Genomic DNA, 20,589 nt, shown 5'->3' on the forward strand with positions numbered 1-20,589 from the left:
AATACACCAGAGGATTGCTAAAAAGGGAAATTTAAACCTCTAAGAAAAGACACAAAATGACAGAAAACAACAAAATTCTGTAAAGCAATTATCCTTCAATTAAAAAATAAACAAATCTTCAGTCTAACGCTCTCCCAACTAAGCTATTTCGGCGAGGCTAAAAAATAAACAAATCTTTAAAAAATGAAAAAAAAAAAAAAAAAAACGAGAAAGATGATCTGAATAAATTTATAGACACCGGGCTCTCTTGGTTTTGGCCCAGGGAGCCCTATGTCACATTTCTGACCTCCAAAACTATAGTAAAACAAACTTGTGCTGTTTAAAGCCACTAAATTTGTGGTTATTTGCAGCAGAAACAGGAAACTAATGTAGGACCCATTTCTCCTGTCCAGCTGAATGCCAAGGATAGAGCTTCTTAACTGCTGCCCAGGTGGCGCTAGTGGTAAAGAACCCATCTGCCAATATAGGAGACTTAAAAGATGTGGGTTCAGTCCCTGGGTCGGGATGATCCGCTGGAGAAGGGAATGGCAACTCACTCCAGTATTCTTGCCTGGAGAATCCCATGGTCAGAGGAGCCTGGTGGGCTACAGTCCATGGGGTCATAAAGAGCTGGACACAACTGAAGTGACTTCACATCCATGCATGCAACTGTGTCTTTGACGCAGCAGCAGAGTCTCCTAACATATAAATGTTTAACTCTTGGAAGGAAGTGTGGCACATATCATCTGCTGTGCAACCCTAGCTCACACTTGCCGGTAATTAGAATGTTATTCTGTGGGGCTCTTTACAGTAGACTTATTTCCCTTTCTTTAATCAACTTGTTTTCAGAACCTAGGAACATGTTCATGGGACGTGAAGTGACAATAGGGTGACAAGGAAGAAATGAAAATACAATTTAGGATTTAAATATCATGATGGAAAATCCTCGAATGGATTTGGCTGTGAGCGTGGCCTGCATCCCTGAGGAAAAATGGACAAGGAAGCAGGGTAGCTCCCACTGACAGCCGATTCCGAGATGGTCTGGGAACTGGGACCCTTTGCTGCAGTGCTTGAGCCTGGACAGATGCCTCCTCCAGTAACAGAATACAAAGAAACTATATGGAACTGAAAAATAGCTTCAGACATGCGCAGTTTGGGTTCTTATGAACAGTAAGATACAAAAGGCCACAAATGCCTGCCGCTTCTGAAGTGCTAAGAACAAGCAGGGTACACAGACCCACCGACTGAACAGGCAGACCCCCTAAGGCACTCCTGCTCCAAAGCCCCTGACCCACCCCTGTTGTTATCCCATGTAAGGAACCAGCTCACCTTCCCTCTAGGAGTGAAGAAAGGGCGCCTGTTTCTTGTTTTCAAGCCCTCCTGTGGCACAAATCCCAATGAAGCCTGGCCTGAATTCCTCGTGGGGCAAGGATCCACACGGGTAATAATTCCACCATAATTTTCATTTGATCCCCGATTTCAGTAGATATTCTAGAAAAATTAAAAAAAAAATAGTTCTGATAAATAAAAATAAAATAGTTATAAAATAAAATAAAAATAGTTCTGAAAAATAAAAAATAGTCTCAATGTTTTGGGACTTTTCGGATGAGACTCCATGCTCCCAGTGGAGCAGAGAGCCCAGGTTGGATCCCTGGTCGGGGAACTAGATCCACATACTGCAACTGAGAGTTCTTATGCCTTGACTAAAAACTGGTACAGCTAAATAAATATTTTTTTAAAATACACAATAACAACAACAACCTCAATGTCTTTCTCTCTGTGTGTCTTTTGGGTGAAATGATGCACAACTGATTTGGGTTCATTAGCAAGATGGTAGAATAGGAAGTGCCAGCCCACATAACCCCACAGATACACTTATTTTAACAACCACTCATGGGCAAGAATACCTTTATGAGAGTTCAGAAGTGCAACAGAGAGGTTCCAGCATCCACATAGAGCAAGATAACTGAAGAAAGTAAGAAAGCTTCACTTTACCTGAGTCTTCTGTCTCCCTTGATGGCGGAGCAGCGTCTCTGGGAGCTTGTTAGAAGGCACAATCTTAAACTCAGTCCCCGACCGGCTAAATCAGAGCCTGCTAATGTTTAACAAGATCCGCAGGTGATTCATATGCATGTGATAAGAAACACTGTGTGATCATACTTATAGGAATCCGTAAATAATGTATTGTATTGTTCTGTGTTATTTAAATTTATATAAATGGTGTCATACTGCACATATCATTGAGCAACTGGCTTTTTTCACCTTACAATTTACTTTTGAGATCTAACAATGCTTATATAGATCTAGTACATTCCCTTTTAATGTGTTGAAGAATGTTTACATTTATGTTGCTGATAATGAAATCTATCACTAAGTTATGAAACTAACTCTCATTTACTAATTCATACTGAAACGAAGCAGGATCCTATGGTCCCTGCCCAGCGCCCCATGTCCTCTGCCTGCCTTTTGTCTTTGGAAAGCTTTAGTCAAAGAATAAGTTTAATCAGAGAAATGAGAGCATGCAGAAACAAAGGAAAACAGTCAAATGAGACCAAATAATAATAGTGTAGACATTCAGTTCAGTTCAGTTCAGTCGCTCAGTCATGTCCGACTCTTTGCGACCCCATGAATCACAGCACGCCAGGCCTCCCTGTCCATCACCAACTCCCGGAGTTTACTCAAACTCATGCCCATCGAATCGGTGATGCCATCCAGCCATCTTCTCCTCTGTCATCCCCTTCTCCTCCTGCCCCCAATCCCTCCCAGCATCAGGGTCTTTTCCAATGAGTCATCTCTTCACATGAGGTGGCCAAAGTATTGGAGTTTCAGCTTCAGCATCAGTCCTTCCAATGAACACTCAACTTATCTCCTTCAGGATGGACTGGTTGGATCTCCTTGCAGTCCAAGGGAGTCTCAAGAGTCTTCTCCAACACCACAGTTCAAAAGCATGAATTCTTCAGTGCTCAGCTTTCTTCACAGTCCAACTCTCACATCCATACATGACCACTAGAAAAACCATAGCCTTGACCAGATGGACCTTTGTTGGCAAAGTAATGTCTCTGCTTTTTAATTCGCTTTCTAAGTTGGTCATAACTTTCCTTCCAAGGAGTAAGCGTCTTTTAATTTCATGGCTGCAATCACCATCTGCAGTGATTTTGGAGCCCCCCAAAATAAAGTCTGTCACTGTTTCCACTGCTTTCCTATCTATTTCCCATGAAGTGATGGGACCAGATGCCATGATCTTAGTTTTCTGAATGTTGAGCTTTAAGCCAACTTTTTCACTCTCCTCTTTCACTTTCATCAAGAGGCTTTTTAGTTCCTCTTCACTCTCTGCCATAAGGGTGGTGTCATCTGCATATCTGAGGTTATTGATATTTCTCCCAGCAATCTTGATTCCAGCTTGTGCTGGCTCCAGCCCAGGGGTTTCTCATGATGTACTCTGCATAGAAGTTAAATAAGCAGGGTGACAACATACAGCCTTGAGGTACTCCTTTCCCTATTTGGAACCAGTCTGTTGTTCCATGTCCAGTTCTAACTGTTGCTTCCTGACCTGCATACAGGTTTCTCAAGAGGCAGGTCAGGTGGTCTGGTATTCCCATCTCCTTCAGAATTTTCCACAGTTTATTGTGATCCACACAGTCGAAGGCTTTGGCGTAGTCAGTAAAGCAGAAATAGATGCTTTTCTGGAACTCTCTTGCTTTTCCGATGATCCAGCGGATCTTGGCAATTAAGCATAGTCAAAGACCTTCAGTTCCTTCTCAAAAGCTATAGATATAATTCAGAGCCATATCCTGTCTCATAGATACTGAAACCCCCACGAAGTGGAAGAAGTTAAAACATGATGACCAGACTGTAGCTGTGACACAAGCTCCCACAGTTCCAAGAATTGGCCTCAAAGAAATGGAAACAAACCAAACTGTATTAAAACAATCAAAAAATAAAAATAAAACAATCAACATGACAGTGGTCAAACCACTGATGACCAATCTGAAGATGACTGTCAGAGCTGACGGTGCTGTCTCTGCATGCAGCCCTCTCCCTCATCCTAGAAGAGCTCTTGTCCCACTAATTGTCACTTGCGGGGGCGGCGAGGGGGGATAGTCAGCTTTTGGACAGATGTCCACCCTCCCTCTTCCCCCACAGTTGCCAGAATATGAAATAAAGCAAACTTTCCTTTCCACCAACCTGGCCTCATTGGGTTTTGAGTGGTGAATACCCGGACCCATCTTTCAGTAAAATACTAAATTATAATTGGGTCTCTTTTATTAAATAGCAGCTGAGCTGATAAGTGTTTCCCAGGTGGCTCAATGGGTAAAGAATCTGCCTGCAACTCAGGAGACCCAGATGTGGGTTCAGAGCCTATATTAGGAAGATCCCCTGAAGGAGGGCACCGCAAACCATTCCAGTATTCTTGCCTGGAGAATCGCATGGACAGAGGAGCATGGCAGGCTACAGTGCATAGAGTCACAAAGAGTCAGACACGACTGAAGTGACTGAGCACACACACACGAGCTAGATAAATGAATTAAATGTCTGAAACATTTCATCCTTCCCCACTCAATAGGCTCCTCTAATTAACTGGAGTTAAGGGCAATTACATTCTCTCAATTGTTCAGGCCAAAAGCCTTGGGGACATCCTGTGTGTTAGCCGTACCTACGTAAAGGTGGTTTGGTTTAGTTAAGTCATGTCCAACTCTTTCCCTGATAACCATGATGGTATGATCACTCACCTAGAGCCAGACATCCTAGAGTGTGAAATCAAGTGGCCCTTAGGAAGCATCACTACGAATGAAGCTAGTGGAGGTGGTAGAATCCCAGCTGAGCTAGTTCAAATTCTAAAAGATGATGCTGTTAAAGTGCTACACCCAGTATGCCAGCAAATTTGGGAAACACAGCAGTGGCCACAGGACTGGAAAAGGTGTTTTCATTCCAATCCCAAAGAAGAGCAATGCCCAAGAATGTCCAAACTACCACACAATTTCACTCATTTCACATGCTAACGAAGAAATACTTTAAATTCTCCAAGCTAGGCTCCAATAGTGCATGAACCGAGAACCAGATGCTCAAGCTGAATTTAGAAAAGGCAGAGGAACCAGAGATCAAATTGCCAGCATCTGGATCATAGAAAAAGCAAGAGAATTACAGAAAAACATCTACTTCTGCTTCACTGACTACACTCAAACTCGAAAATTGTTAGAGAGATGGTAATACCAGGCCACCTTTCCTGCCTCCTGCAAAACCTGTATGCAGGTCAAGAAGCAACAGTTAGAACCAGACATGGAACAATGGTCTGGTTCAAAATTGGGAAAGGAGTACATCAAGGCTGGATCTTGCCACCCTGTTTATTTAACGTATATGCAGAGTAACTCATGAGAAATGCCAGGCTGGATGAAGCAAAAGCTGGAATCAAGATGGCCAAGAGAAATATCAATAATCTCAGATATACAGGTGACACCACCCTTATGGAGGAAAGCAAAGAGGAGTCTTTTGATGAAAGTGAAAGAGGAGAGTGAAAAAGCTGGCTTGAAACCCAACATTCAGAAAACTAAGATCATGGCATCTGGTCCCATCACTTCATGGTAAATAAATGGGGAAACAATGGAAAGAGTGACAGACTTTATTTTCTTGGGCTCCAAAATCATTGTAGATGGTACCTGCTGCCAGAAAATTAAAAGACATTTGCCTTTGGAAGAAAAGCTATGACACATCTAGACAGCATACTGACAAGCAGAGACATCACTTTGCCAACGAAGGTCCATATAGTCAAAGCTATGGTTTTCTTCAGTAGTCATGTATCGATGTGAGAGCTGGACCATAAAGAAGGCTGAGCATCAAAGAACGGATGCTTTCGAACTGTGGTGCTGGAGAAGACTTCTGAGAGTCCCTTGTGGTGTGAGGAGATCAAACTAAAGGAAATCAACTCTGAATATTCATTGGAAGGACTGATGCTGAATCTGAAGCTCCAACACTTTGGCCATCTAATGTGAAGAGCCATTTTATTAGGGAAAAAAACGCTGAAGCTGGGGAAGATTGAAGGCAGGAGGAGAAGGCAATGACAGAGGATGAGATCGTTGGATGGCATCACTGATTTAATGGACATGAGTTTGAGCAAACTCTGGGAGAAGGTGAAGGACAGGGAAGCCTGGTATGCTGCAGTCCACGGGGTAACAAATAGTCAGACACAATTGAGCAACTGAACAATAAAAACGAAGATACGGGGAGAGTCAGATGCCTAGAAAGTCTTCTCTTGTTCATATAAAGAGAACCTTGTGAACCTTGTGTGTCCCTAATGAGTCATTTTTTTTCACATGACAACTGCTTTCAATGTCTTGCTTTGCCACAACACTCATGTGTAATTCTTACACCATTTTCCTTATCAGCTGATGTTGGCAAAGGATTACAAATGAAAGGGAAGTTTAATTTCCCTTTCTCCAAAGCCTGTAAGCTCCCCAAAGAAGAGACCAGTAATAACATTTAGCCTCCTTGATGCCTCCTGACCGTACTAGGTATAGAATGCTGAAGATAAGTATTGATCACATTTCATGGAATCTCCCTTAACATGTTCACAGTAAATAAAAGCAGTGGTTGAAGGTTTTCCAAGAGTATGAAAAGACTCTGACCAAGAGAAAAATAAATGGCATATGATACCACTTATGTGTGCAATCTAAAATATTGCACATTCTAAATAAAACAGAATCATAAACATAGAAAGCAGACCTGTGGTTGCCAAGGGGGAATAGGTGGTGGGGGGGATAGAATGGGATTTGGGATTAGCAAATGTAAGCTACCATATACAGAATGTGTAAATAATAAGGTTCTGTTTAACACAGGGAACTATATTGAATATCCTGTGATAAACCATAACGGAAAGAAATATGAAAAAGAATGTGTGTGTGTGTGTGTGTATATATATACAGAATAGGGAAAGGGAGGGTGTTAGTGATTCTTTTCCTGTTTTTTTCTATTGTTAATCCCATCTTAGCCTGCCCCAACTGAGCCTATGAAAAGAAGAGTGGAAGCAATGAAGGATGCTAGGATGTATATATATATATATAACAGAATCACTTGTCTGTACAGCAGAAATATTGTAAATCAACTATACTTTTTTAAAGTAATAAAATTAAAAATAAAATTTTGTAAATGAAGACTTTGAAATTAATAACAGCTTATAATAATATTTTCAACTTAGACATCATAGATGTGTTTCTGCAAAATAAAAGCATTTGCCATACCAGAAAAAGAAAGAAAGGACACTGACCATCTCAGAGGATGGATGAGTTAGAGAAGCTGGGGTGTAAAGGCGTATCCTAAAACATGTTGAGCTGGTGTCAGCCCCAGCAGCAACTCTCTTTCAGTACCCCCACTGAAAAAGAGAATTCTAGGATGCAGCAATTTCTAGGGCAAGTCTTACAGTTTATCAGGTCACTAAGAAATGGGCAACTCAGAAGACAAGTAGCACTCGCTGGGACAGAGAATGACTGCAGACGAGGGAAAAGCCTGAAACTCAGGGAAGGTTCTGAGAGGCTAGGGGAAGAGTATGGTCACGAGGCCTCATTTTCTTCCTGCCACCCCCATGTCTCTTACACAAACGAAGAAAAACCACATGATTGATTGCAAGGCAAATCATTTACTGAACAGGTTGAGGAAGGTTTTATTCATGGCACTGTTGTCCTGAATGGGGCAAAGGGAATCGGAAATCTGGAGGAAACTTTGATTCTCAGTGAGCTGCTAAGTGTTCCTAGATAATTAGGGAATATCCTGAAGATGCAGAGACGGTGCCTTCACATGCAACAGTGATGGAAGTCAGGTCCCAGCACTTGTCATAAGATGGGAACCATGGAAGAGAAGATTCTGGAGCCCAAATCAGGTGGCACTAAATAAGCAAATGAGAATGAGAACACAAAAGCATATTAAGTGCTTCTCAGATTGAACTGAGGATAAAGAGAATTTCTATTTCCAAAAATACATTGAAGAAATAGTCACCAACCTGCATTCTAACCCATGCTATTTGCCAGAATAGGGAAAGGGAGGGTGTTAGTGATTCTTTTCCTGTTTTTTTCTATTTTTGATCCCATCTTAACCTGCCCCAACTGAGCCTATGAAAAGAAGAGTGGAAGCAATGAAGGATGCTAGGCTTCTTTCTGCCATCCTCAGCACTGATAGTTTTAAAGTGTCTTTGACAAATTGACAAAAGCCATAGCAATCTTTTATTAAATGCTGACTTTACGTAAGCCATAGTTGCTAAGACTTTCACTTACATTATCTGAATGAAGCCACACAATAAGTCTGAGACAGGAAACAGAGGAGGAAACTCAAGAGTCTATTTTCTAGGTTGGAGGACAACTGGGAGCTCAGACAGCTCTGTTTCCAGATTACAAGTTAAGGATGTGCAGAGATTGGAGGGAGAAATCTTTTCCATATATTGAAGGGTGACATGGGCTTTCAGGATTAGAAGATGGACTACAAACACAGAATGTATTTGAGTTTCATATTCACATCCTTTTCCCGTTTAAAACTGTAAGTCGAATACTGATTTTTCCCACATTATCAATTACTGAGCCCTTTTCTTCAGCATTATATCCACACTAATTCTGTAAGGTAGACATCATTGTTCCCCTTTTAATTGGTGTGTCATTTGCTAAAAAGCTCATGGCAGGAGTAGATCCTGAACCCAGGTCCTGTAATTCCAAATTTCAAGCTCTTCCTACCAAATTATCTTTACTGTGATTTTTTAAATCTTCTACTGTAAACCCCTAATGCTTCTGGAAGGTACTGAACCCTGGGCCGCCGTGTCTCCAGCAGAGCTCACCAAACTGCAGCCCTAGGCCACTCCATTCCCTCGCGCCTGGAAGCAGCGATCTGTAGAGGCAGAGAAGAGCACATTCAAACTCCAACCCCAGTTTATTTCCCAGAACGAAACCAGATGGTTTTCCAGGTTAGGACAAAGGGGACTGAATGGGGGTATTAACTCCTCTTGGATTTCTCCCTTCAGTAACATTCCTACTCAGCAACATGGGACTTTAGGCAGAGAAAGCCAGAGATAGCTCAACTTACCCTCTTGGGTCAGGTCAATCACGTTTTCCTTAACAACTCCATACTTCTGGCAAATTTCCACAAACTTGTTCTTGAGTTCTGGGCTCGTATCTGGTTCTCGGGCTGTGGGAAGAGTAACAAGGAGAGCTTTGTCCTGTTTCCTGGTGACTGAGGCTCATGAGAGGGGTGGGTCTCCGGCCGAGTGGGAAAGGGAATGGAACTGATTGCGTGCTTAGGCACAAGTCTCAGGGATGGAAAAAAGTCTTTCTTGAATGTGACACCTTTAGGATATCTTTCTGGCACAATGAGAGAATCATCATCTTCCCATCACTGAGCCTGAGAGATTTTACCAAAGGGGAGCATCTGTCTTTAATGAGGAGAGAGGTCCCAGGGTACCATTGGGAGGTCCACTCTGTCTCCAGGCTTCCTTCCTTCCCTGGTCTCCCCACCCCAAGATGAGCGCCAGCGTGAAAATACTCTACCGTAGAGCTCTAGCAGTTTGTACGAGTCGCTGAAGTTCTCAAGATAAAAAATAATATGGTGACTATAGTTCACTTCAAGTATGCGAAATATATTTTTTCCATCATCTGTGGAGAAAACAGAACACAGCTCAGAAGTTCTTCGGTCTGTGGGAAAGACGTGAAACCCTTTTACCTGTTCTCTCCCACAAAACAAATCCTGAAAGAAATAGTGATGTCTACTGCCTTCCATCTGCATCTCTCTAGGCATCTTGAGGCAATGACCACTAGGGGTAGAAAAATTCAGTCACAGAAGTAACTTCCCCTCTATCCTGACACCTGAGACTTACCTACCTCCTTCAACCATCTCTGCCAACTACGTGCCTCTGTGTTCTCTACAAGCCCCATTGGCCTTATATACCCAGTGCTATATCCTGAATGATACACTGTGGCAATGATCTTTTGACGTCGGAAAGTGGGGCAGGGAACTACCCTGCTGATCCAGCGGCTGAGAATCCATCTGCCAATGCAGTGGACACAGATTTGATCCATGGTCCAAGAAGACTCCACATACCTCGCAGAAACTAAGACTGTATACTCTAGAGCCCACAGTCCCAACTACTAAGCCCATGAGGTGCAAGTGCTGAGCCTGAGAGTGCTAAAGCCATGAAGCCCATGATCCACAACAAGAGATAAGCCACCGCAATGAGAAGCCTGGGCGTTGCGACTAGAGAGTCGCCCCTGCTTGCTGAAACTAGAGAAAGCCTGAAAACAGCAAAGACTCGGTGTAGCAAAAATAAATAAATCTATTTTTTTAAGTAGGCAAAGAATGAGAAGCTGTCCTTCCAATTTGCTTTTTATTTTGCCAACTTCCTTTTGTTGCGGGAAGTACATATGACCAAGCTGCTTTCTCTGTCTGATGGTATTGCATGCCAGGCACTGGCTTTGACACACACACATTTCTGCCAAATTTAGGATATTGGCTATTAGATGGCCACATTAGATTATTATTATGCATATCAGGAACTGATCAAGATCCTGGACTTTAGCAAATTCCTTGCACTTGGGAGTAGAATTTAGAAAGATTTTTTTAAAAAAAACATACTCACAGCTAACAGTGTATACGCCATCCTCTCCTGTGCTGTCAGAAACCAAAGAAAGCTCAGTACACACTCCGTTTACCCTGTAAAACAGAATGAGCTGATGCCCAAGAGATCCTGATGGGATTGGCTCCCTCACATTCTACCTGAGTTTCCCATTCCACTGATTAGCTGTTGAACATTCTGGGTATGGTGTCCAAAGCACTTTTATTTACATTATTTCATTTCATTTGGTACTTTAGAATGAGTCCACGACTTCTTTCCCTATGTCTCTATCACCACTTCCCACTATTACTATTATGACAGCCACTTGCCTAGAGAATTATCTGGGTTTTGACCCAGTGCCAACTTCTCAGATAGTGACTTACAAACATCATCTCACTTGATCCTCAGAAAAATACACAGAGAGAATTATGTCATTGTCTTTTACTCCAGAGAAGACTGAAGAAGAAACAGATGAATTTTCTTGGTAACTCGGAGATTCAAGAACTGGATCGGCTATTGATTCTGAATCTGGTGCTCTTAACCTGTGATGTCTTTCCATACTACTAATGATCTGACACCCCTCTACCCATTACCTCCTCAACTCCCACAGTAATCCAAGTCTATGCCCTGACCAGTAATGATGAAGAAGCTGAAGTTGAATGGTTCTATGAAGACCTAGAAGACCTTCAAGAACTAACACCCAAGAAAAGATGTTCTTTTCATTATAGGGGACTGGAATGCAAAAGTAGGAAGTCAAGAGATACCTGGAGTAACAGGCAAGTTTGGCCTTGGAGTACAAAACGAAGCAGGTCAAAGGCTTACAGAGTTTTGTCAAGACAACACACTGGTCATAGCAAACACCCTCTTACAACAACACAAGAGAAGACTCTACACATGGACATCACCAGATGGTCAATACTGAAATCAGACTGAATATATTCTTTGCAGCCAAAGATGGAGATGAATATATTCTTTGCAGCCAAAGATGGAGAAGTACAGTCGTCAAAAACAAGACCGGGACTGACTGTGTCTCAGATCATGAACTCCTTGAGTTCAGATCAAGAACTCAATCTTCAAGAAAGATTGATGGCAGGAGGAGAAGGGGATGACATAAGATGAGATGGTTGGATGGCATCACTGACTTGATGGACATGAGTTTGAGTAAGCTCTGGGATTTGGTGTGGACAGGGTAGCCTGGCATCCTGCAGTCCATGGGGTCGCAAAGAGTCGGAAACGACTGAGTGACTGAACTGACCTGAACTCCCATTTACTTGTATCCCTGTCCCAGTTCTTATCTCCAAATCTAGAAAAGTCACAGGTTTAGGTTCATCAAGCCTTGGTGGACCCCAATGATGGGTCCCAATTTTAGGTACAGATGCAGAACGTATGCATACGTATGTGTCTGCGTGTTTGTGTGTAAAGGTCCAGGACCATATTCAGACTTCTATGTTTCCTTTCCCAAGCAAAAAAAACCCATACTTACTTTGTATGAAATTTAAATGACAATGAAGAATTTTCCAAGACATCGATGTGTTCCACAAAAACTCTCATGCTACCGTTTTCTTCTATCTTTTCCCTGAGGTCTGAGGCCAAGAGAATGGAATACCACTCCCCTGCAATCTAAAATAAATCAATAAAATGATTGTGTGAGAAAAGAGGAAAGGAATACAACATGAACCCTTGTCTCCTTGTACCCTGACCTCTGGGCCAGGACTCAACATAGTGATGTGAAGATGAAATTAGACTCGGGTCAACTGGTGCCATATCAAGGACACTTGCCACTGCTCACTGTTCCTCCTGTAAGTTGAAGCTTCCCCAAGTGTTGTCACCTTTTAACATGGCACCACTGCCCTTAGACCAAGGTTTGAAACCTCCCATTTCCTCTACTATGTCAAGGAACTCCTGCCCTCACAGATCGCCACCCTGCTTCAGAATCTTCCAAACTATGCTGCAAAATTCAAAGTCACTATGCTTCCCTGCCCTTACCTTTGGAATATCAAAGTTGCTTCTCACAACATCAGAGTTTCCCTCCTGGGCACAGACTAGGGTCAGCCCCAGACACAGCAGCAGCAGCAGCTTCATCTTGGCAGGAGACAGCGCTGTCTTCTCTACTGTCACTGGGAGTGAGTCTCTTCCTGATGGTGGCTTGGCTCCCCAGGGCCCCTTTTTTTATATCCACTCCAGGTCCAGTTTACTGTCCTCAAGGCACCACCTCTGCTCCTCCCCCAATGTGAAATGGGCTGTCATTCACTTAGGTGAGGCCAAGGACTGTTCCTGACCTTTTGAAGTTGGCAACATCATCTCTTTTAGATCTATTTAGTGACCTTAAATTTCTCAAAACAAAAACTCAAGAAAAATAGTGGAGGCTTGAAAGGGCTGCCTTGTGGAACCAGATTTAACTGTGGATCTGGCTTAGAATCCAAAATCCAGCTACATGTGACAGAAAGGGAGTCTAACCAGGAAGTGGGCTGTTTGGAGACCCTGTGTCTCAGTGGAATTTGGAGAGTCACTCCATTTTGATAGCCTCAGAAACAAAGAAACTGTCTCTGCCAAAGGTGAGGGTAACTACCACAAAGCATTAACACAGAGTTGGTTAAAACAGGGTTGAATAAAATCTTAACAACGTCTTTAAAGTATGGTGTCTGATATTCTGTACATTTAAATTCCTTTTCCTTATTCTCTGAACTCAACCCCTGTACTTTTTCCTTTCTACAAAATGACTGAGCAAGTGTTTAATCACCATTTATACCTCACCATTCATAGGTCCCATAAGACAGAGAAGTACAAGATGTCATCCTTCCTTCAAGGAAGGTGGGGAATTGCTTCATATACTCCAGAAGAACTTAATCTTACAAGCATGAAAATAACTCCAGTGAGTGTGACCAAGTCCAGACCATCATTGATTAGCAAAGGGGTGATGGTAGGCGGCAATATCATGCAGAAAGTGCCTAAGTGGACTTCCCTGGTGGTCCACTGGTTAATCTGCCATCCAATAGAGGGATGTGGTTCCATCCCTGTTCGGGGAATTAAGATCCCATATGCCACAGAGCAACAAAGCTCATGAGTGACAACTACTGAGTCCATGTGTCTGAACTACAGGGCCCACATGCCACAAGTAAGACCCAATACAGCCAAAAATAAACACATAGTTTTTAAAACGGAAAATGCCTAAGAACACAGGTTTTGGAGTCATGGAGACCTGAGCTTCCTTCCTATCTCTGCCATTTTGAAGCCATGAGAACAGATTTAAGACCTCTGAGCCTCAGATTCCTCATCAAAGGGGATAATTATACCTGCCAGTGGGTCACTGAAGGGATTCAGTAAGACTTTTTGTGTGGAACCCTCAACAGAATGTCCAGCACATCTTGGGCTGGTGGGTCAGAGACTTATTCCTGGAGACAGCAGGACTTGGGGTGGGTCTTGCAAGCTAGGGAGGGACGACTGCAGAAGTGCAGAGCATGTGGGAAGAACCTGGCAGGTGAGAGGACAATGTTGTGTTAGGGTCCTTGACCCTCAACTGGAGCTTGTTAAAAGCTACAGCACATTCTGCCTTGCTCAGCGGGTCTGACTCTGGGTGACGCACGGACTGTACCCCCACCTGGCTCCTCTGTCCACAGAATTCCCTAAGCAAGAATCCTGGAGTGGTTTGCCATTTCCTTCTCCAGGTGATCTTTACAACCAGGGAACTGAACCCAAGTCTCCTGCATTGGCAGGAGGATTCTTTACCGCTGAACCACCAGGGAATCCCAATGGTCCCCTTCTGTGCCCCTAAAAGAGAGAGTGACTGGTGTCACGAGAGGAGCAGGCACAGGCAGTGGACCTAGGAATTGTGGCATTCTATCTATGCTTGCTTTAAAAGTTTTCCCAGGGACTTCCCTGGTGGTCCAGTGGTTAAGACTTTGCCTTCCAATGCAGGGGACATTGTTCTCCTGGTCTGGGAGCTAAGATGCCACATGCCTTGTGGCCAAAAAGTCAAAACATAAAACAGAAGAAATACAGCTACAGATTTTTATAAAAATGGTCCATATTTTTAAAAAATTCATCCCAGGTCCTTGTGTGACCATTACTAGCTCATGCTTAACTGATATCCAGTCACTGCTATTTTGTCATCATAGGTGGGTTGTGGGTTTCCAAGCCCCTGGGATGGAAAAACTGAATTTGATAAATGGTAGCAAAGGCTCTGGACTTTATTCCCCCCATTTGATTCTTTCCGAGAATGGGGGGCAGCCTATAAGCAACCAGGTTTGCACAACTTTCCCTGGACTGTGGTGCGAAGGGCGAGTGAGCTACCACTGCTTCACACAGGATTACAGTCCCGTTCCACCACTACTCCCAACCCTTAGAGCTCCACACTGTAACTTTCTGCTGCTGGGGGAGATGTCTTTCTCCTTCTGCTTTGTACCTACCACAGGACCTGATACCTAGAATCACCTCTGGAATGGCTGAACCTTAAATCCTCTCTTAAAAGCACTAGAATGTGCTCAGTCACTCAGTTGTGTCTGACTCTTTGCAACCCCATGGAATGTAGCCTGACAGGCTGCTCTTCCCATGGGATTTCCAGGAAATAATACTGGAGTGGGGTGCCATTCCCTACTCTGGGGAATCTCCTGGCTCAAGGATCGAACCTGTGTCTCTTGTGTCTCCTGCTTTGGCAGGAGGATTCTTTAGCACTGGTGCCACCTGGGAAGCTTAAAAAGGACCAAGGATTCTAGTTTTGAGAAATAACCTTGTAGAAAATCCTTTTGTAAATGAGAATATTACTTTGGGGCAGTGACTTCATTGTTAGCTTCTGGCCCACAGGAGTGGAGAGAGGGCATAGGATTGAAATCTATGATCAGAAGCCTATGTTGTAGGTGATCTTATCTTTTGATACTAAGATCTGAGTTGACTGTTCCCCACTCTGGTTATTTACTTCCATTTCAGATCTACCACATTTTAGGTGGAAAGCTCAAGCACTGCCAGGACAGCCTGTATTAACTGAGAGAGTAAGGTCAAGGCTTCAAAAATCCCAAAGGTATGATGCAATTCACCTGGCGGCTTGGTGAAAGAAGATCCAGTCAAAACCAAAGCTGAACTAATATTAAATCAATCAGGAGTGATGCTTAGCTTTACAATCAGTTCAGTTCAGTCGCTCAGTCATGTCCGACTCTTTGCGACCCCATGAATCACAGCACTCCAGGCCTCCCTGTCCATCACCAACTCCCGGAGTTTACTCAAACTCATGTCCATTGAGTCAGTGATGCCATTCAGCCATCTCATCCCCTGTCATCCCCTTCTCCTCCTGCCCCCAATCCCTCACAGTATCAGGGTCTTTTCCACTGAGTCAATTCTTCACATGAGGTGCCCAAATTATTGGAGTTTCAGCTTCAGCATCAGTCCTTCCAGTGAACACCCAGGACTGATCTCCTTTAGGATGGACTGGTTGGATCTCCTTGAAGTCCAAGGTACTCTCAAGAGTCTTCTCCAACACCACAGTTCAAAAGCATCAATTTTTTGGTGCTCAGCTTTCTTCATAATATTCCTGGATTGTGCTTAAATATTTGTGGTAGGAGTTGTAAATTAATGATATGAAACACTCTCACAACTTGTAGATGACCAATAAATATCACAGTTGAATGAGTCGTCAACCTTTATACTGTGAAAGAGAAGAAGGGGTAGAGAGATGGGGAAAGATGACCAAAAAAAGAAAATAGAAGAGTAACAACCACTGATGCTAGCATCTCTCAGATGATGATGTAAGCACACGGTGTAAGGATTCATTTTACAAAAGTGCACTTGTTCACCATGAATGGTGAATACATCTGTCATAGAATGCAAGACACACAGGGTATTTGATGTTGAGCAACTTTGTTTGTGGTGTAGCAAGCTGCTTTAGTAGACATCGCTACTAAAGGATTTTTGAAAAATAATGATTCAGAATCTGAAAATAGATGTATATATACATATGTAGCTGAATTACTTTGCTATATATCTGAAGCAACACAACATTGTAAATCAACTATGTGCATGCATGCTAAGTCACTTCAATTTTGTCAGACTCTTTGCTACCCTATGCACTATAGCCTACCAGGCTCCTCTGTCCATGGGATTCTCAACTATACTGCAATTAATAAATAAAGGGAAAATAATTAAAAGCAGAAATTGACCAGAAGACACACAAAAAATAATGATTCAACTTAACTACCATTACCAAACACCTGCGCCACACACTGGGCTTATACTATACTAGGCACTTTGGGGGCCTGAAGAGATAAACAAGATAAGGGCTGTGTCTTCAAGAGAGTCCCAGCCAGTGTGAGGATAATCTGAAAACAATCTAAATATAAGGGGAAAGGGGAAAAAATTATATAGGGAAATAGAGAATCCAATTGTAATGTACAAGAGGAATAAAAATGAGAAAAAGAAACCATGATTTTGTCTAATCATAGACTGACCGACCACCTCACTCCAGGAACAGAACCAGAAGAATGTTTCCCCTTCAGATTAGCAGAGTTTTATCTACAGAACCCAGCTTCAACAGACCACAGTCCTCTCCTGGCCCAGTGGAGAGGGAACAGGAGGCTCCCTAAGAAGCAAAGATTTTGTGGAGGGAGATGAGTGAGGCTAATGAGAGTCTCAGACAGAACAATGTACACCCTGTCTTCTGTTGCCACCTGGAGAGCTAGCCTCTGAATTGCTCCCTTTATGGGATCAACTGAATATGATCCTCATTTTTGTTAGGGCTTCCCAGGTGGTGCAGTAGTAAAGAATCTGCCTGCCAATGCAGGAGGCCCAAGAATTGAAGGTTCGATCCCTGGGTTGGGAAGATCCCTGGAGTAGGAAACGGCAACCCGCTCCAGTATTCTTGCCTGGAAAATTCCATGGATAGAGGAGCCTCATGAGCCACAGTCCATGGGGTCTCAAAGAGGCAAATACAACTGAGCCCATGAGCACACATGAACCAGTCATTACAGGGGTCAGCTGCCCATGCCTCAAACATTTAGAGGTAATCTTTTAGAAACAGAGGTAATATTTAATCACATTCCCTCAGTTCAAACATGGCACTGACACCTGAATCCAAACTACTTTATTACAGTCAACTTGCATCTGTTATTTTTATATTTAAGATGATTAGACTTAAGCAAAGTTAGAAACAACTGGCAATCAAATAAAGGAGGACTGTTAAAGACATATTTGTTCAAGCATGGAATTGTGCCATAATCCACTTACTAAGGCAGGTAGTTACAATGGGGATATATTTTGCAGCAGTAGAAGAACGATCTGTACTGGGGACAGAAGTTAAAAAATAATATTTTGCTGTCTAAGAGTAAATATCAATGAGTATCAGACAAGTGCTTTATAAATATTATTTCATAGAATCTTCATAATAGATCAGTATGATAAGTATTATTATCCTGTTTATAAAGGTATAAACTAAGACTCAGAGAGGTTAAGTAAACTTACCAAGATCACACAGCGAGCAAGTGGGAGAACCCATATTGGAACCCAAGACTGTCTGATCCCAGAGCTCCTACGCTGACTGACTCCACGACCCAGATCGAGGCTTGATGTTTCTGACTCGGAGGACAGATGGAACAGGAGTAAGCAATGCTTTAGACCCTCAGGGGTGTCTGCCTGGTAGTTACTACTGAAGGAGCTGCATGTAGATTTCCCCAAAACGTGACACTAGGGACATAGTTGAGAGTCTGATCAAGTGAAGGGCAAGGAGCAACCCTTTGGGTCAACAAGTATTTGATGGGTGAATGGATAATTTGACGGCTTATCTAATGGGGCTTCCTAGGTGGCTCCGTTGTGAAGAATCCTCCTGCCAACGCAGGAGATGTGAGTTCGACCCCTGGGTCGGGTAGATCCTTGGAGGCGGAAATAGCAACCCACTCCAGTATTCTTGCCCAGATAATTTCCATGGATAGAGGAGCCTGGTGGGTTACAGTCCACACATTGCAAAGAGTCAGACACCACTGAGTGACAGATCATGAATGCAGGCACTTCTAGAAGGATTCAGGGGGTGCTTTCATACCAGAAAAGCAGACACTATGTGCTTCCATTTGTGGCAACAAGTTAAGTACCTGGTCCCCAACCACTGACTGAACATGCATTGTTGTTATTCCACTTTTAAAGATAGAGAAGACATAAATGAATTCTTACTATATTTCTTGCCTTAGAGCTGAGATGAAAAAGTACAGTGGAAGAGATTTGAGAGCAACAACTCAGGGGTAGGGGGAAGCTTTTTACAAATCTTTTCCTGGCCTTAAAGCAATGGGGAGATGTGGGCATAGCTGACAGTTTGGGGATGAGGTATAGCAATATATGTATCATATAAGATGATGACAAATGTAGGAATTTCTTTGTTTTTGTTGAATCAAGACTCATATTTGTCTACAAGAATCTATGGGTCAGGACCTTACCTGCTGGTCCAGTGGTCAGGGAGCTAAGATGCACCATGCCTCACAGCCAAAAAACCAAACATAAAAATAGAAGCAATATTGCAACAAAGTCCAGAAAGACTGTAAAAATGGTCCACATAGGAAATATCTTAAAAAGGTGTGAATCAAATCAGTCAAACCAACTTGAGGAAACTGAAAACAGTAAAGCCCAGGCACAGGCTATCACCTGAGCTCCCCTCATACAGTCCCTGCTTTACTTCTGAATCCTGCAAATCTGCTCTTCCATTTTAACCAGTATACACAGAGACCTCTAGTGCCTTCTAATAGTCTTTCAAAGGCTTCCCTGGTGGCTGAGATGGTAAAGAATCTGCCTGCAATGCGAGAGACCTGGGTTCAATCCCTGGGTCAGGAAGATCTCCTGGAGAAGGAAATGGCAACCCACTCCAGTGTTCTTGCCTGGAGAATCCCATGGAAAGAGGAGCCTGGTGAGCTACAGTCCATGGAGTTGCAAAGAGTTAGACACAACTGAGCAAGTAACCCTAGTGCCTTCAGCTAACCCAGAGTCAGCTCAGAAGACTGGATCACATTCCAGAAACATCCATCTCCCTCCATCTGGCCAAGTCTTGTACCTACTATGTCAGTAGCTTCTTGAATCTTAACTTTTTTTTAAGACCCCTAGCAGACTGGACAGACATGGAATGGGAATAGCACTGTGGCCAGGTTGTAGGAGGTGGGGAGGAAGGGTCATGGACTTTCTGCTCTTCTCTCAAGGCTGACTGCTAAACCTGTGTGTGTGTGTGTGTGTGTGTGTGTGTGTGTGTGTGACAACTAGGCCCCCATATATTCAGAGCCTAGTGTTTTGTGAAGAGATTTTCTGAACCAATCGCCTTAGAGTTCCCATCTCTCCAATTTTACCAATGGGAAAAATACTAAAGACCCCACATTCTTTGGTCTGATCTGAAACACACTCATGAAAGTATTACCACCAGACAAGGGAGAAAGAAGATGGGCTCTCTAATCTTTCCGGTGCAGGTCAGGAAGGCCGCTCATGGAGACAACAAGCCTGGTGTGCCTGCTGGTGTCACTGTGAGCACTGTTTCACCTGTTGGTACCGCAGGGAATAAAAGAAACGCCTCAACTTCATCATGTTCACATTCTAGAGGGAGTGGGTATAGGCAATAAACAAATACATATGGAAGGCCCACCAGGAAAGGTGGGGAAAGAGTGCTACTTAGACTTGGAGTTTAGAGCTGTCACCCAGGTGCCAGAGGGCCGTGAGACAGTGGGTCATGCAGGTATCTGGGAGATGAGTGTTTCACACAAAGGAAGCAGCAAGGACTAGGGTTCAGAGATGGGCTTGCTCAGGGGGTGTCTGAGGAAAACTGTGTGAGGAACTAGTTCAGGTTTAATACAAACATGGGGAAAGGAAGGTAGTTGTGTTAGGTTGTGGGAATTCTGACGGCTGGATAATCCCTGAGAGCACTACTAACCAGACCTTGTTTCCCAGGCCAGGCTCTTCTGAAAAAACTGGCACTCCGGTTTCTTTCTTATCAAGTGGTGAGCCAATTGTTGTTCAGTTGCTGAGTCATGTCCAACTCTTTGCGACCCCATGGACTGCAGCACACCAGGCTTCTGTGAACTTCACCATCT

At 43.2% G+C, this 20,589-nt stretch overlaps 1 protein-coding gene across 1 annotated transcript; it reads right to left on the reverse strand.

Annotated features, from left to right (window-relative positions):
- Window positions 1-7,586: 7,586 nt before the first annotated feature.
- LOC122431884 (salivary lipocalin-like) lies at window positions 7,587-12,799 on the reverse strand. The gene is made up of 7 exons (XM_043453509.1): window positions 12,542-12,799; window positions 12,039-12,175; window positions 10,580-10,653; window positions 9,495-9,599; window positions 9,034-9,135; window positions 8,789-8,838; window positions 7,587-7,852 (listed from the first exon to the last, which is right to left on the reverse strand). The coding sequence occupies exons 1-6, from the start codon at window positions 12,635-12,637 to the stop codon at window positions 8,801-8,803; spliced, it is 552 nt and encodes a 183-aa protein (XP_043309444.1). The 5' UTR covers window positions 12,638-12,799; the 3' UTR covers window positions 7,587-7,852; window positions 8,789-8,800.
- Between the last annotated feature and the right edge of the window lie 7,790 nt (window positions 12,800-20,589).

This window comes from Cervus canadensis, chromosome 30 (assembly GCF_019320065.1).
Source record: "Cervus canadensis isolate Bull #8, Minnesota chromosome 30, ASM1932006v1, whole genome shotgun sequence".
Lineage (NCBI taxonomy): Eukaryota > Metazoa > Chordata > Mammalia > Artiodactyla > Cervidae > Cervus > Cervus canadensis.

Bases quoted from the DNA above. Each gene is read 5' to 3' on its own strand.
- LOC122431884 (XM_043453509.1), bottom strand. From the start codon at position 12,637: ATGAAGCTGCTGCTGCTGCTGTGTCTGGGGCTGACCCTAGTCTGTGCC. The intron at 10,654-12,038 runs GTAAGTATGGGT...TCTGTTTTACAG, and splicing joins TCATTTAAATTTCATACAAA to GGTAAACGGAGTGTGTACTG. The intron at 9,136-9,494 runs GTAGAGTATTTT...CTCTTCCCACAG, and splicing joins CAAACTGCTAGAGCTCTACG to CCCGAGAACCAGATACGAGC.